Source organism: Bos grunniens, chromosome 9, assembly GCF_055505025.1.
Source record: "Bos grunniens cultivar Pamir isolate PY7600 chromosome 9, Bosgru_T2T1.0, whole genome shotgun sequence".
NCBI classification, from domain to species: Eukaryota; Metazoa; Chordata; class Mammalia; order Artiodactyla; family Bovidae; genus Bos; species Bos grunniens.
The window spans coordinates 37,367,440-37,383,293 of NC_141173.1; the positions used below are offsets into that span (position 1 = coordinate 37,367,440).

General features: G+C 41.9%; 1 protein-coding gene across 1 annotated transcript in view; it reads left to right on the plus strand.

The window, feature by feature from the left end:
* The first annotated feature begins 1,372 nt into the window (after positions 1-1,372).
* HDAC2 (histone deacetylase 2) overlaps positions 1,373-15,854 on the plus strand; it is a 35,375-nt gene continuing 20,893 nt past the window's right edge. Inside the window, exons 1-3 of the mRNA XM_086317220.1 lie at positions 1,373-1,658; positions 14,193-14,305; positions 15,412-15,529. Of these exons, the coding sequence (XP_086173346.1) occupies positions 1,607-1,658; positions 14,193-14,305; positions 15,412-15,529 (283 nt within the window). The 5' untranslated portion in view covers positions 1,373-1,606. The remainder of the gene's footprint in view (positions 1,659-14,192; positions 14,306-15,411; positions 15,530-15,854) is intronic.

Below are 15,854 nucleotides of genomic sequence, written 5' to 3' on the forward strand. Positions count from 1 at the left end.
TGTATTTGGGGAAACCTACAAATGGTAAATGGGCTTCCCAGATGGCTCAATGGTAAAGAATCCGCCTGCCAATGTAGGAGACCGGAGTTCCAACCCTGGATCAGGAACATTCCCCTTGGAGAGGAAATGGCAACCTGCTCCAGTCTTCTTGCCCAGAAAATCCCATAGACGGAGGAGCCTTGGGGGCGGGGGGGGGGGGGGGGGGCACAGTCCACGGGATCGCAGAGTGAGACAGGGCTGAGTGACTGAGTCTGCACCTATACACAGTAAATGGTATACGGGAATAAGTTTTACCCATGCACTGTCAGCATCCCCCACCCCCACCCCAGTCACCTACAAGGTGGGTGGCTTACAGTAGGTAAAGGCTCCACGTTTGATGACTTATTGAACACAGGGGCAAAGGTATTTATAACGTCCCAAAGTTCTGAAAGTCCTTTCTCTGAACTTTATGCTGCGATCTTCCAGTGCCCGGCCAGCAGAAGCAGTCATAATGGAGTAGCTAGGATGTGTGGACTTTAGAGAAAGGCTGAAATCAAACCCCAGACCATCAGCCTTGGAGAGGACCAAGTGCGTTATAAAGTCCATTTATAAAGAAGAATAGAAACAATACTTAACGTCCCAGCTTACTCCCAGTTGTTGGGAGTCTCAATCGAGTTAACACATATCTATTACAGATATAAATGAAATACATCATAAATTAAATACTTAGAACCCTAACACATACATGCATGCCATAACTGCCTATTTAAAGTCAGGCAGTACTCTCTGCTCTTTCATGTCTGCAATAGGTCCCCTTAACAGGGGGGACCTCCTCCGAGGTCAAAACCTCCTCCGAGCGATTATCAGCAGAAAATGAAAAAAATAAATGAAATGCACGACGACCCAGTACAGGGATCGTGGGTTGCAGCTCGGCGGGTTCGAGAAGGTAGAAGGGGTGGGATAGTGGTCTCTCAGCGCCCGGCTCCGAGCACGTGGTCCGCCCCGGCGGGAGCTTCGCGACAGAGGGGGAGGGGAGCAGCGTGGGACTTCGCGGAGGGGGTCCAGGCGGCCCGGGCTACGGTTGGGGAGGCGCCGACTGCGCAGGCTCAGGATAGGCGCAACCACTGCGCGAAGATCCGAAGGGGGGGAGCGTTCACCCGGCTCCACGCTCCCTTTAGTTACCTAATCTAAAAGCGAAAGCCTGCTCTTTTTAAAAAAGAATCCTTTTACGACTATATTGGGTAGCCGTCCTGTGCAAGTTGCTCATCATAAGAAAGCCTCTTTTCCCAAATTGAAGAAGCCTCTTGCCCCCTCCTCCCCGTGGAGTCGCAGTGGACGCGCCCCACCTCCCCTCGGCCTCCGGAGGTGGTTTGGCGGCCCCCTCCCCCTCCCCAGTGTCGCGAGTTGGCGCCGCTGCCACCCCCTGGTCCGCGCTCTCGGCCCTTCGGCCGGGCGGTACCCAGCCCTCCCGGCACCCCCCCTCCTCTCCTCCCTCCGGCCTGCCCTTCCCCGCGGGACTGCCACCGTCCGCCTTCACCCCAGCCTTCTCTCCCCGCCGGAGCCGCGGAGGCAGCAGTAGCAACAGCAGCAAGAGGAGGAGCCGGAGGCGGCGGTGGCCGGGGAGCCCATGGCGTACAGTCAAGGAGGCGGCAAGAAGAAAGTCTGCTACTACTATGATGGTTAGACATCGGGCAGGCGGGAGGGTGGGCGGCCCAGGGCTGCGGCGCCGGGCCCGGAGCCGCATCGGCTCTGCGGCCGCCGTCGCGAGTGGTTGCGCCGGGTGCTGAGGGGTCAGGAGGAGGGACCGACTTTTGGCAGCATCTTAACCCATTCCCGACCCGACGCCGTCCGGCAGCCTCCGCGGGGAGCTAAACGGACGCCCCACTTTTCCCTCCGGCCCCTCTCGCTCCGCCAGTGCGGTCCGCCGCCGGCCTGCCCTGGCTTGGTGCTGGTGCGAAGGGGACGGCCCTCCCTCGCGCCTGTCCCGCCCGCCGCTCGTGGGAGGGAGGTTTTGGGGGTCCCCTGCTCCGGCCGCCTGCACCCGACTTCTCCTCGCGGGCCCAAACAGCTACCCCGGCCCAGACTGCACACAAAGCCCCACGGCCCCGAGAGCTCCGCCCCTCCAGCCCCCATCCCTCCCCTCCCCGCCTCTCCGCTCCTCTGTGTCCCCGGCTGGCCCGAGCGTCTCCTCCTTTTCTCTGCCGCCGGCCTCACCCCGGACCCCTCGACCGGGTTGGGTGCTGGAGAGTAGCCCCTGAGGTTGGGGGCCCACGTCCACCTTGAGGCTCGTTCGCACCCCTCTTTTGCGTGGACTCCATCCCTCTCCTTTGTTTGCCGGGTTCTCTGAGCGCCACTTTCTCAGCATTCAAATGAAAGGGCTTCACTTCCTCAATAAAAATGAGGGTTTTCGAGTTTGAGGTAGTCAGTCTTCACGGGAAATGTGACGGTGGTGGGGCAGCGTGCTGTCGCTGTTGCTGCTTGTGTTGTAGATCAGCCTCGATGGGTCCTGGCTTGCCTCTCTGAGAGGCGGTTACCACCCACTTCTTTGTTGCTCTTTGTTCGATCAGGAAATACACCCTGCTTTGGAGGTGTAGGACCGATAGGTTTGGCATCTGGCTTGCGAAAGCTGTTTCTAGGTGGTGGGAGTCCTGGTGTTGGAAAACTTTGAGGAGTACAGCAGAAAGTACTAAATAATCAGATAAGCTTGAGCTCATGGAACAGTAAATTATAAAAATCAAATGATTTCGTTTTAGAGGTTCTGACCTCATTTGCAATTTGAACAGTCTTTTTGAATCCCATTTCCTGTGCTAGTCTAAATTACACTAAAAGAAGTGGTTACCTTTTTTATAGTTTGCACGAAGACATTAACTTATTAAATAGTTCCTAGTTAGGTTACTCTCCAGAGAAATTCTGAAATTTAACAAAGAAGCTAGGTTCTGAAAGTCCATCTGATTTGTGTGAAGCAATAAAAATTTTGGAAGCTGTTTCCTACATTCAGTGTATCATAAACTGTAAAATCGTAGACTAATGGAAAGATCTTAGAGGACTAGGTCAGAATAAATCTAGACTTTAATTTTAAAAATGGCCATATCATGTCTCTTCAGTTAGCAAGCATGAATCATTTTTGTGCCTGTTTATATAAAATAACCACCTGTGTCATTTGTGGAAAAATCTGAAATCTTACAGAAGAAATCTAAGTGTTAAATATTAACAGCCATGTTTTTAAAGTATTTTTTGAGAAGACTGCATGTATATGTGATACAAATTGATTTAAAATTATGCATCATGGAGGGGTGGAGATGGGAGTAGATTTTAACTTTAATGTAAATTACTGAAGTTTCTTAGAATTGATTTTTTAAGAGTCCATGCGTATTTTGGGTCACTGCCTTGACTTGGGTTCCATGACCAAATTGAAAAGTAAATAACCATGTGTGTAAGTTAATTTTTAAAATGATATTGTTTCTAAGGTTTAGAGATGTGTTAGCAGGGCTTGGGGTAGAGAAGAAAGGTTTTAAAAGGTTAGGGTAACTGGTACTGAGGCTCTGCCTGCAGCTGTTAGTTGCTGTTGACAGTGATAGAGTGATGAATTGAGCTGCTTGAAACTTCTTGTCACCAGCCTTGAACTGCAGAACCAGAAGGTACACTTAAGTAGTAGTTTTATCAACAGCTATTCTTTTCCTGGGCCCATTTACAATGAGTCTCCATTGAGGGGCTGGGAGCAAGTATTGAGCCCAAGGGCAGGATGCAGACTTGATAGGAAGAGTAATCTTTGTGATTTAGTCAGTGCTTATAGTGGACCATTCAACTGCTTCATCTGATGGCCGACAGCAGGTGTGTAATTGAATGTTTAGATGTCTCGGGTTAGGTTATCTGTCTTTTGTCTATGGCTCTTCCTTGAGTAATTTTTAGAATGGAATATGTAATTGCTTACATCAGGAATATGCTTTGGGTTCTTTTTGTGGGGGTGGGCTAATAAAATATTTTGCACAGGTTATTAAATTGAACAAGTATCATTATGCTAATTCTTTGTAGGTGATAGTATGTTAAACTGTGCATAGTTAATTCCAAAAGCTTAGATTTTCATCACCAGAAAAACCCTATTTTGTCAGCTTATAAAGATAGTGATAGTAGTTTTTTTTTTCTTTTTTTAATTGTGAGGAAAGAGCTTGTGCATCAGAGAACTGACTCTAAGATAGACAAACATCCAGTATTCCTTGCCGGGGGAAGTTCTGTGGACGGAGGAGCCTGGCAGGCTACAGTCTGTGGGGTCCCTCGGACACCACTTGGCAACTAAGCAACAACATCAGTGTTGAAAATAATAGTGTCAGTGTCAATAATTTATGAAACTAGAATAGCTGTTTTTAACTTGTTGTAAAGGGAGTAGAAGGAAGAAAGATCAAGAGGGAAGCAGTGAGGTATAGCAAATTCTGTAACCATAGGGATCCTACCTTTAGGCTTACTGGGACCAACAGGCCTACTCTTGGTGACACAGAGAGAATGTCTAGCAAATGAAAGGGACTTCTAAAGATGTATGTTCTTTTCTATGTTCACATTACAGTCTCAGTATCATACCGTTTAGATCACTGGAATGAGAGTTTCAAGGCATTGATGGATGAAATATCCTTAGACCTTTGAGAAAAAGTAAGAGAAGTTTTGGGGCTTCCCCGCTGGCTCATGGGTAAAAAATCCGCCTGCAATGCAGGAGCCACAGGAGATGCAGATTTGATCCCTGGGTGGGGAAGATCCCCTGGAGAATGGAAAACCAATCCACTCTAGTATTCTTGCCTGGAGAACCCCATGGACAGGGGAGGCTGGCAAGCTACAGTCCATAGGGTCGCCAAGAGTCAGACATGACTGAAGCAACTGCATGCACAAGAGAAATTTTTACTTTTGCAGCTTTTGACTCATGACTCGTTTCCTAAATCTTGATCACCTAGTATATACTGCAAGATTGTTGATAATCTATAAAACGATATAGTTATATCCCTTCTGGCTTTAAAATAATGTGATTTCTAGGAATTCCCTGGTAGTCAAGTGGTCGCGGTTTTGAGCTTCCCCTGCAAGGGGCATGGTTTCAATCCCTGGTCAGGGAACTAAGATCCCACATGCCACATGGCAAAAGAGAAAAAAAATAAAATGATGTGATTTCTGTACTTAAATATAATTAGCAAACCAAGCTGTGTTAGGCTCTGATACATGTACACGTATCTGTATGTACTGATACATGCATCAGTAATACTTTATCAAGAAATGTTAACTAGTTTGTTTTAAATTAGCTTGAGGCCAATTACCTTTAGTGTCTGTTTTATTGTATATACAATATATTAATAATAGGGTTGTATATCACAATTTGTATGATTACATGCATTGCTCTGTGTTGTATTTTTCCGTTCTCTGATAGGGTTCATCATAAGATTTGGAGAAAAGTGATTCAGAGAAAATCACTCAACACTGTACAAAGATAGACTGTAAAAGTTCCCAGTGTCGTGTCTCCCAGTATACACCGAGTCTGCTGTAGCACAGTATGAGAACTCTACTTGGCAGTCAACTATTGGCAGATTTCCTTAGATTTTATTTATAACAGTGATGGCAGAGCCTTTGCTGCCGCTGCTTAGTTGCTCAGCCATGTCCAACACTGTGCAACCCTATGGACTGCAGCCTGCCAGACTCCTCTGTCCATGGGATTCTCTAGGCAGGAGTATTGGAGTGGGTTGCCATGCCCTCCTCCAAGGGATCTTCCCAACCCAGGGATCAAACCTGGTCTCCTGCGTTGCAGGCAGATTCTTTACTGCTGAGCCACCAGGGAAGCCCAAGCCTTTGGCTAGGTAGTCTTTAATATATCTGCATGGGTTCTTAGTGGAGAAGGAAATGGCAGCCCACTCCAGTGCTCTTGCCTGGAGAATCCCATGGAGGGAGGAACCTGGTAGGCTACAGTCCATGGGGTTGCAAAGAGTCGGACTCAACTGAGCGACTTCACTCACTACTATGGGTTCTTAGATATAGTATAAACATTATTATCCTTGAAATAGGTAATCTTTTCTTTGGAGGCAAATCTGGATACTGAATTATAGCAGCAGTTCATAAATACCAGTGGTTTTATTGCACATCATTTATTTAAACATAGCCAAACATAAGACTAAGATTTTCATATACTTGAATTCTCTTCCCCAAGATTTTTTTTTTTACCATTTACTTCCTTCATATTTCACCTTAACAGAGAAGCTTTTCCCTTTTACCTTAATCCCTGTTAACTGTTTTTTCTCCCTATCAGTTACACCTAATTTTTGTCTTTCTTCCTACTGCAATACAAACTTCATGAGGATAAAATCTGTTTTGCTGATGTCTGTACTTCTACCTTTTCATACTGTTCGTGGGGTTCTCAAGGCAAGAATACTGAAGTGGTTTGCCATTCCTTTCTCCCGTGGACCACATTCTGTCAGACCTCTCCACCATGACCCGCCCGTCTTGGGTGGCCCCACACAGCATGGTTTAGTTTCATTGAGTTAGACAAGGCTGTGGTCCGTGTGATTAGATTGACTAATTTTCTGTGATTATGGTTTCAGCGTGTCTGCCCTCTGCCCTCTCGCAACACCTACTGTCTTGCTTGGGCTTCAAACCTTGGACGTGGGGTATCTCTTCACGGCTGCTCCAGCAAAGCGCAGCTGCCGCTGCTTACCTTGGACGAGGGGTATCTCCTCACGGCCACCCTTCCTGACCTTGAACGTGGAGTAGCTCCTCTCAGCCCTCCTATGCCCGCGCAGCCACCGCTCCTTGGATGTGGGGTTGCTCCTCTTGGCCGCTGCCCCTGGCCTTGGGCATGGGGTAGCTCCTTATGGCAGAAAGTGAAGAGGAACTCAAAAGCCTCTTGATGAAAGTGAAAGAGGAGAGTGAAAAAGTTGGCTTAAAGCTCAACATTCAGAAAACTAAGATCATGGCATCTGCTCCCATCACTTCATGGGAAATAGATGGGGAAACAGTGTCAGACTTTATTTTGGGGGGCTCCAAAATCACTGCGGATGGTGATGGCAGCCATGAAATTAAAAGATGCTTACTCCTTGGAAGGAAAGTTATGACCAACCTAGATAGCGTATTCAAAAGCAGAGACATTACCTTGCCAACAAAGGTCCATCTAGTCAAGGCTATGGTTTTTCCAGTAGTCATGTATGGATGTGAGAGTTAGACTGTGAAGAAAGCTGAGTGCTGAAGAATTGATGCTTTTGAACTGTGGTGTTGGAGAAGACTCTTGAGAGTCCCTTGGACTGCAAGGAGATCTAACCAGTCCATTCTGAAGGAAATCAATCCTGGGTGTTCTTTGGAAGGAATGATGATAAAGCTGAAACTCCAGTACTTTGGCCAGCTCATGCGAAGAGTTGACTCACTGGAAAAGATTGATGCTGGGAGGGATTGAGGGCAGGAGGAGAAGGGCATGACAGGATGAGATGGCTGGATGGCATCACTGACTTGATGGACGTGAGTCTCAGTGAACTCTGGGAGTTGGTGATGGACAGGGAGGCCTGGCATGCTGCGATTCATGGGGTCGCAAAGAGTTGGACCCGACTGAGGGACTGAACTGAACTGATACTCTACCAGCCTTAATAAAGATAAAGGTTTTTTTGCATTATTGATGAATGATAAATACCTTGTACTTTTACAGCTGGAATCCTTTTATGTATTCTAATTCTTAAAGCCACTCAAGTTACAGACAGGCAGGATGAGTGGCATTTTATTTATTTTCTCCATGAAAATAGATTTGTGTATCTGACTCAGCTCACCATCTAACCTTTTCTACATAGTCTAGTTTTAATGTCCAAGGAGAGAGCAACACCTGGTACCTAAAAGATTTTTCTTTTTTCCTTTGGTGACACAAGTTTGGAACTACTGCCACTGCTACCATAAAAAAAGAAAAGAAAGGGTTCCTCTGCTACCAAAAAAAAGTATTAGTAATTATTTATTTCCCTTAACAAAAACTTTAAATGCTTGTGTTGACAAATCCTTAAAGGAAACTATTGCAATTGGGGAGAAAGGTTAATTGTCTCTTTGGAAATGATAATAGCATTGAAAGGTGGGTGAGGTCAGATTTAAAGTTCAAGTGTTGGGGTGATGTCAATTTTGAGTTCAGAAATAATTAAGTGGAGTTAAAGTCCTTAATCTGTGATGTGTAGACAAAAGATTGAAATCCTAAGAAGAAAATATAAGACTATGTTAGAAATAAATACTGGAGAGGGTGTGGAAAAAAGGGAACCCTTCTACACTGTTGATTGAAATGTAAATTGATACAGCCACTATGGAGAACAGTATCAAGATTTTCCTTAAAAATCTAAAAGTGGAGCTACCGTATGATCCAGCAATCCCACTCTTAGGCATATATCTGAAGAAGATTCCCTGGAGGAGGAAATGGCACTCCACTCCAGTATTCTTGCCAGGAGAATCCCATGGACAGGGGAGCCTGGCAGGCTACAGTCGATAGGGTCACAAAAAGTCAGACATGATTGAGCAGAGAGGCATTTATCTGGAGAAAACTAACTTGAAAAGATACATGTACCCCAGTGTTTATTGCAGCACTGTTTACAGTCATCAAGACATGGAAGCAGCCTAACTGCGTCAACAAAGGAGTGGTTAAAGAAAATGCAACACACACACACACACACACACACACACACACACACACACAGTAATAGTATTACTCAATCATAAAAAGAATGAAATAGTGCCGTTTGCAGCAACATGGATGGACTTAGAGATATCATACTAAGTGAAAGGTAAGTCAGAGAAGGACAGATATCATGATACCATTTGTATGTGGAACCTAAAAAGATTATATAAATGAATTTATGTACAAAACGGATTCAGACTTAGGAAACACATTTATGGCTACCAGAGGGGAAAGGTGGGAAGGAGGGATAAATTAGGACTTTGTGATTAACATATACAAATTATTGTATATAAAATAGATAATCTGTATAATACTGTATGGCACAGGGAACTCTACTCAATATCCTGTAGTCACCTATATGGGAAAAGAGTGTGAAAAAGATACATGTGTAAGTATACTTGAATCACTTTTCTGTACACTCGAAACTAACATGACATTGTAAATCAACTATACTCCAATATAAAGAAATATTTTTAATTAAAAATATTTTTAAGAAGGAAAGGTAAGACTATGTTAGATAGTAAGTGAGGGGACCTTGGTAGGGTAAATTTAGACAAGGGAAGCCCCTGAAGGCGTAGAATGGGGCAGCCTCCTTAAAAGAGTTTTCTTTCATAAGACACTGCAGACTTCAAAGGCTACATAGTTAGAAGAGAGCTGGTGCGCTTAACAGAGGAAGCTAAGGGGAAGACATGGGAAACTCTAGGGTCAGGCCAGGTAGTAGAGAGCCAGACCACCCAAGACTGTGTGGTTAGAGATTTGGACTTTATTCAGGAAGCAGAAAGCCACAGAAGTTTTCTTAAGTGTCCGAAAAGTGGAGAAAGGATGAGAAAGAGTGATAGAATGTAAGACTGAAAGTAAGAATGAGTATATGTTGGTTCACATACAAGGTAATGAACGCAACTGATAGACATGGACATATTTAAGAGATTTTAGGAGTAAAACTGATAGAATTTGTTGATTGGGTTGGAAATGGAGTTGGGACTTTGTGACCACCAAATAAAAGATGGCTCCTAGATTTTTGAATTTTGAGCAGTTAGGTGCCTTATTCCAAGAGAAGAGGATTTAGAGCAGCACTGTTGATTCACTTACTTACTCAAGCACCCGCCTGGCACACAGTAGGCTCTTGATGTGTTAGATGAATGAGTGAACTTACCAGACTTGATAAATAAAGGTTGGTGGAAGAATGGCTGTGGGGTGGTATGAAATCCAGGAAAGTGGTATCATGGAAACCAAGACTGAGTATTTCAAGAAGTAGCCAGTGTGTTAAAGTCACTAGTGGTCTATCTAGTCTGTGGAAGACAAAAATAATACAGTATCTCTGTTTTTCTTGAATCGTTTTTTAGTCAACTTTAGGCATAAAGGTTAATTTCATAGTCCTGAAATCCAAAATTATCTGAAAAGTGAAAACAAAACTGTACAACTCATTTGGAATCAAAGCTTAACTTGAATTAATATTTACCATCTTTTTTATCATCCACTTATTTTGAATATTTACACATTTTTGCTGCAGAAATATTAATGTTTGCTTACAGAATGCGGCCCAGACTTAAGGTTGTCACAAAATATATGGCAAATACATCATATTACATTTATAAAATCAAATATATCTAGTCTCGAGAACTTTAAAGAAAAGAGATTGTAGACCTTGTTAGCCACTTCTGTTCTGGGAGCTTCTTGAAGAGTGAGCAGTTTTGAAAATTTTTGCAGGTAATACCTAAATCTTTTTGGTAATTACTTCACATTGACAAACTTTGTTGTATTCAATGAACCACTTCAAGCTAATTTTTCTGACTACTTACTTTACTGGTAAAGCATTTTTTAGTATTATGATGAAAATCGGGGTAACATTTTAAATGCCCAAATTACATTGCATCCTTGCTCAGTTGTGTCTGACTCTTTGTGACCGCATGGTCTGTAACCTGCCAGGCTCCTCTTTCCATGGACTTTTTCAGACAAAGATATTGGAATCGGTTGCTATTTCCTAGTCTAGGAGATCGTCCCAACTCAGGGATTACACCCATGTTTCCTGCATTGGTACTGCACCGCCTGGGAAGCCCCCAATTACGTTCCTGACCATTTAAACGAGGTGAATGAAATCCGTAGATTTCTGCAACTAAGGAAAGCTATTTATCTTTATGGAAAAGTGGATGTCTGCAAAGCAGCCATGTAGAGAATTTTGTGATAGGGTTAAGCAGTTGTTCTAGTACTCCCTTACATTTTGGAAGAATTCTGCATAAACCAAATAGCAGTTGTCTGTAGCTTGGCTGCCTTTGTGGACATGTGTCATTTACATAGTGAGCATGTTCTTGGTAGAACTGGGCCCCCAAAGTATAGCCAAGAAACTTGTTGAAAGCTGTGTATATGCATATAAAATTTGAGGACCCTGTTGGTAGATAGGTAGGTTTTTTTATGTTTATATTCTTTAAATGTTTGTATTCCATTTTGTGTCCTTTTCTTGTCAGGCTTCCCCCTACAATTTCTTTCCAATGACTGTAAGTGCTGTTACTTTCCCAGTAGCTACTACTTAAGAAGATTGGCAGAGTTGCTCTGCCCGAGTTTGAACCTAGCTCTTCTACTTGCTAGCTGTGTGACTTTCACAGTATCACATGACTTGTTTACATTGCTCCATCTTCACTTTAATAAAACAGGAACAGTAGTCATATTAATAATACCTACATCATAGGGTTGCTGAAAAGATTGACAGATAATAACATGTGAAGTGCTTGGAACAGTGCCTTCTTGGATGCTCTGAATAAATGCTAATTGCTACTAACATCTTTTTTTTCAAGCACTCTTGCTGAGAAATTGCAGCTATACTTTCCTTCTGTAGATTATTGTTGTCTTTCTCATAATTAGTTCAGTTCAGTCCAGTCTCTCAGTTGTGTCTGACTCTTTGCGACCCCGTGGACTGCAGCACGTCAGGCCTCCCTTTCATCACCAACTCCCGGAGTTTACTCAAACTCATGTCCATTGAGTTGGTGATGCCATCCAACCATCTCATCCTCTGTCCCCTTCTCCTGCCTTCAATCTTTCCCAGCATCAAGCTCTTTTCAAATGAGTCAGTTCTTCGCATCAGGTGGCCCAAGTATTGGAGTTTCAGCTTCAACATCAGTCCTTCCAATGAATATTCAGGACTGATTTCCTATAGGATGGACTGGTTGGATCTCCTTGCAGTCCAGGGGACTCTCAAGAGTCTCCAACACCACAGTTCAAAAGCATCAATTCTTTGGCGCTCAGCTTTCTTTATAGTCCAGCTCTCACATCCATACATGACTATTAGAAAAACCATAGCATTGATTCGACAGACCTTTGTTGGCAAAGGAATGTCTCTGCTTTTTAACATGCTATCTAGATTGGTCATTGGAGAAGGCAGTGGCACCCTACTCCAGTACTCTTCCCTGGAAAATCCCATGGATGGAGGACCCTAGTAGGCTGCAGTCCATGGGGTCACTAAGAGTCGGACACGACTGAGCGATTTCACTTTCACTTTTCACTTTCATGCATTGGAGAAGGAAATGGCAACCCATTCCAGTGTTCTTGCCTGGAGAATCCCAGGGACGGGGGAGCCTGGTGGGCTGCCGTCTATGAGGTCGCACAGAGTCGGACACGACTGAAGCGACTTAGCAGCAGATTGGTCATAACTTTTCTTCCAAGGAGCAAGCATCTTTTAATTATTAGATTAGTGATAGCTTTTTATTGAATTCTCAGTATGTACATAGCTAGAGTATTTGATCTTAAGATATGGTAGATATTAGAGACATTTCATCTTGATAATTTTTACACAGAGAAGATGGAAGTTATGTGAAGACTGTATGTGCTCAGCTGCTCGATTGTGTCTAACTCTTTGCGATCCCATGGACTGTAACCCACCAGGCTCCTATGTCCGTGGGATTTTCCAGGCAAGAATACTGCAGTAGGTTGCCATTTCCTACTCTATGGGATCTTCCTGACCCAGGGATCGAACCTGCACCCCTTGCATCTCCTGCATTGACAGGTGGATTCTTTACCTCTGTACCACCTGGGAAGCTAGAGAATCTTTATTTTTATTCTTGTTATCTCCTTTAGTAGGGATGATAACTTAGAAATACCTTCCTTGCATTAATTTAGGCCCGTGATACTTTGTAAATCTAGTGAGCTTTCCATATCTAAGAATTCACTGAGACCAGGATGCTTTCAAGGAACTTTAGTGTTGTCATGATGTAAAGCAGACATCATGACAATTTACAGCTAGGAAATTAGCTGTTAGTTTCCTGTACTCTCCCCATAGCTCTGCTTTGCTACTTGTCTGTATTGTCTTAGCTTTATTGTTGGCACAGATTAAGAAAAGTTGACCATGTGTATATATGAACTGTTTTCAGAGGAAAGCTTGTTTTGAAGATGAAGAGTTAAATAAATTAAAGGTGCAGCACCAACAAAATCAGTTAGTAGTAGTAGTAGAAATGAATATGTTATAATGTTACAAAAGTGAATGTTCATCCTGGACTACTATTAAAATATATGGAAGAGAGAAGCAGAAATTTTTGAATTCCAGTGTTGTTAAACAAACCAAAAAAAGTGTGTATTTAGGCAGGATTTTGAAAGATATTTTTGATCTAGAAGGGGAGTAAACATCATTCTTTAGTGTTTATTATATTTATTTAAGGTGAGTTCAAACCATTGCAATCAGATTGGCTCAGATTTTAGACTTGGTTATTTAAAAACTAGAATTAGTACTGAAAGTAATTTCTGATAAACATTGTTGAAAAAATTGCCCATTGCATTAGAAAAATGGTGTATATTTAAGTGGCATCCTTAACACTTTTTATTATAGAAACACTGGCTCTTTACCTACTTAAAAGTATTAATTTTATTGGAATTTGGTAGGCAAAAATCTGGGTTTTTGGTGTTATTTAAAGTAAACCTTATGTGTAAATTGTTAAGACCTGGAATGTGAGATATCATAAAAAGATAGGAATTATAACTTTTTAATCATGAAGAATGAGGCAAAATATCCTCAGTAGCCTGAAAAATGTAGTAAGTATGTCATAACAAAACTTTATTTAGGATCCCAGTTTCAGTTACCAAAATTCCTTATTGACTGATATGGATGTATAAAACATTTCAGCCACGGTAATACCACCTGTATAGGATTTGAGGATGCCAGTGAATCATCTAAGAAGGAATAAATCATACTCGTGAAACTCCTTATGTACCTTACGCATCTGAATTTTCCATTGAATACTAAAAGCAGGTGTCACTTTAAGGAACAGTAACTCCTTTTTGTAACTTGAGTAGAGTATTTTATTTATGCTAATCCCAAACTTCTAGTAGACTAAAAATCGGAAAAGCTTGCTTGCCTTAATATTTGAACAAACATAATGTATTGATGGAGTCCTCAGAGTGTAAAAACATGCATAGTATCTTGGTTTTCTAATACTTTGAGAGTTGCAGAATTTAATATCATTATTTAATATTTTAAATAAAGCTTATTTTATTTAGATGACATCTTCTAATAGTGAACAATAAATAGTTCATTAAGATTCTCTTGTCTGTATTGTTCATTTTGTCTTTCCTTTTTTAGGTGATATTGGAAATTATTATTACGGACAGGGTCATCCCATGAAACCTCATAGGATCCGCATGACCCATAACTTGCTGCTAAATTATGGCTTATATAGAAAAATGGAGATATATGTGAGTATACCTTTTGGTAAATATTCAGTTTTCTTTGTTTTTTACCATTGCTTTGAATTGTTTTCAAAGTTGGAGGGCATTTAGCAGATGAAAAGGACTGGAAGGAAACAGAAAGTCCTCTTTCTTTGTTTCAGTTTTCAGAGAGAACTTGAGAGTGTGGGAGCTGTGGCCTCCTTTTTCCCTTTTTCCTTCAACCATTTAAAAAAAACAGTCTCCCTCCCCCAGGTTTTCCCATAACTAGAGACCAATTCAATTTAGCATACTAAATATTTTTGTTAAAATAATTATTGACCTGTCTACGCTGCTGAAGAGTTTGATCTGGGACTATTACAAAAGAATTAGGTAGAAAATTAATCATACAAATATTTGTTGGCATATGAAACACTGTATTAGTAAGCATGCAAAGTGTCTGTTGTGCAGAAAAGATAAGAATGTAGATAAACAGAAGATGCAACAATTCCTGTCTGTTGGGTGAGAATAGGACGGCTTGGAGCAGTGAACAGAGTTGGGCAATATGTGTAAGCATCTTTCTTTGAGATCATAGACATTTAGAGAAGAGGAGTTGAATAGGAATTGCATTCAGGAAGCCTTGTGGAAGAAGGGTGTCATAAATGAAGTGAACTTCCTAGGAGCAAGGATGATTAGGATAGTCAAAGGAAAAGGAAGAGAGATTGTGAACTAATAGAAAATGAGTCTCATTTTACCTGGATGAGTCTCAACCTTCCTAAAAATTAATGGTCAGTGATGAAATTACTGGCTATGGAGCAGAAGGTTTATGATAAAAAATGTTAGAAAGTAGAGTTTATGCACATGGGTTTGTCTTTAGAAGGATTGACCCATTTCCACTAAAAGAAAAGGAGTGATTAATTCATAGTTGGTGTTAGACCTGTGTAATCCTTTTTAAAGGAATATTGTTTTTGAAATGGATTACTGCTTTCTGAAACACACATGTATAAATTTGGATTTGCTTTGAAATTTATCTCTTTTATTCTGGCAGACCTAGTTCTTTTGAGCATAGTGGTAGGGGACATTGTATACTTTGTGTTTGGTAACCCTGATCTAACCAGTTGTAATTCCACAATTCTGACATTTATTTTTCTTCACAGAGGCCCCATAAAGCCACTGCTGAAGAAATGACAAAATACCACAGTGATGAGTACATCAAATTTCTACGTTCAATAAGACCAGATAACATGTCTGAGTATAGTAAGCAGATGCAGAGATGTACGTTTCTATGTTAAAAGTATATATTAGTAGTGATAAGTATAAATAAGTACTTTCAGAACTTGCAATTAGAGTTACCTAAATCTAGATATTTTCCTGATCTAATTATTTTAATTGTTTATTTATTTTTAAAAGTCCATATGACAATACTAAAACTGCTTAAAAAACAAACAAACAAACAAACAAAAAGCAGCCTACCTGAAGCTTATTGGTCTGCCAAACTGCCAAAGAGCCATTTGGATGTTCTTTGCTCTTTGTTTTGGTTTGTGTTAACTTTGAGATAGTGGATGTTGGTAGGGAAACCTCACTCCCCTGCTTTTAAAAA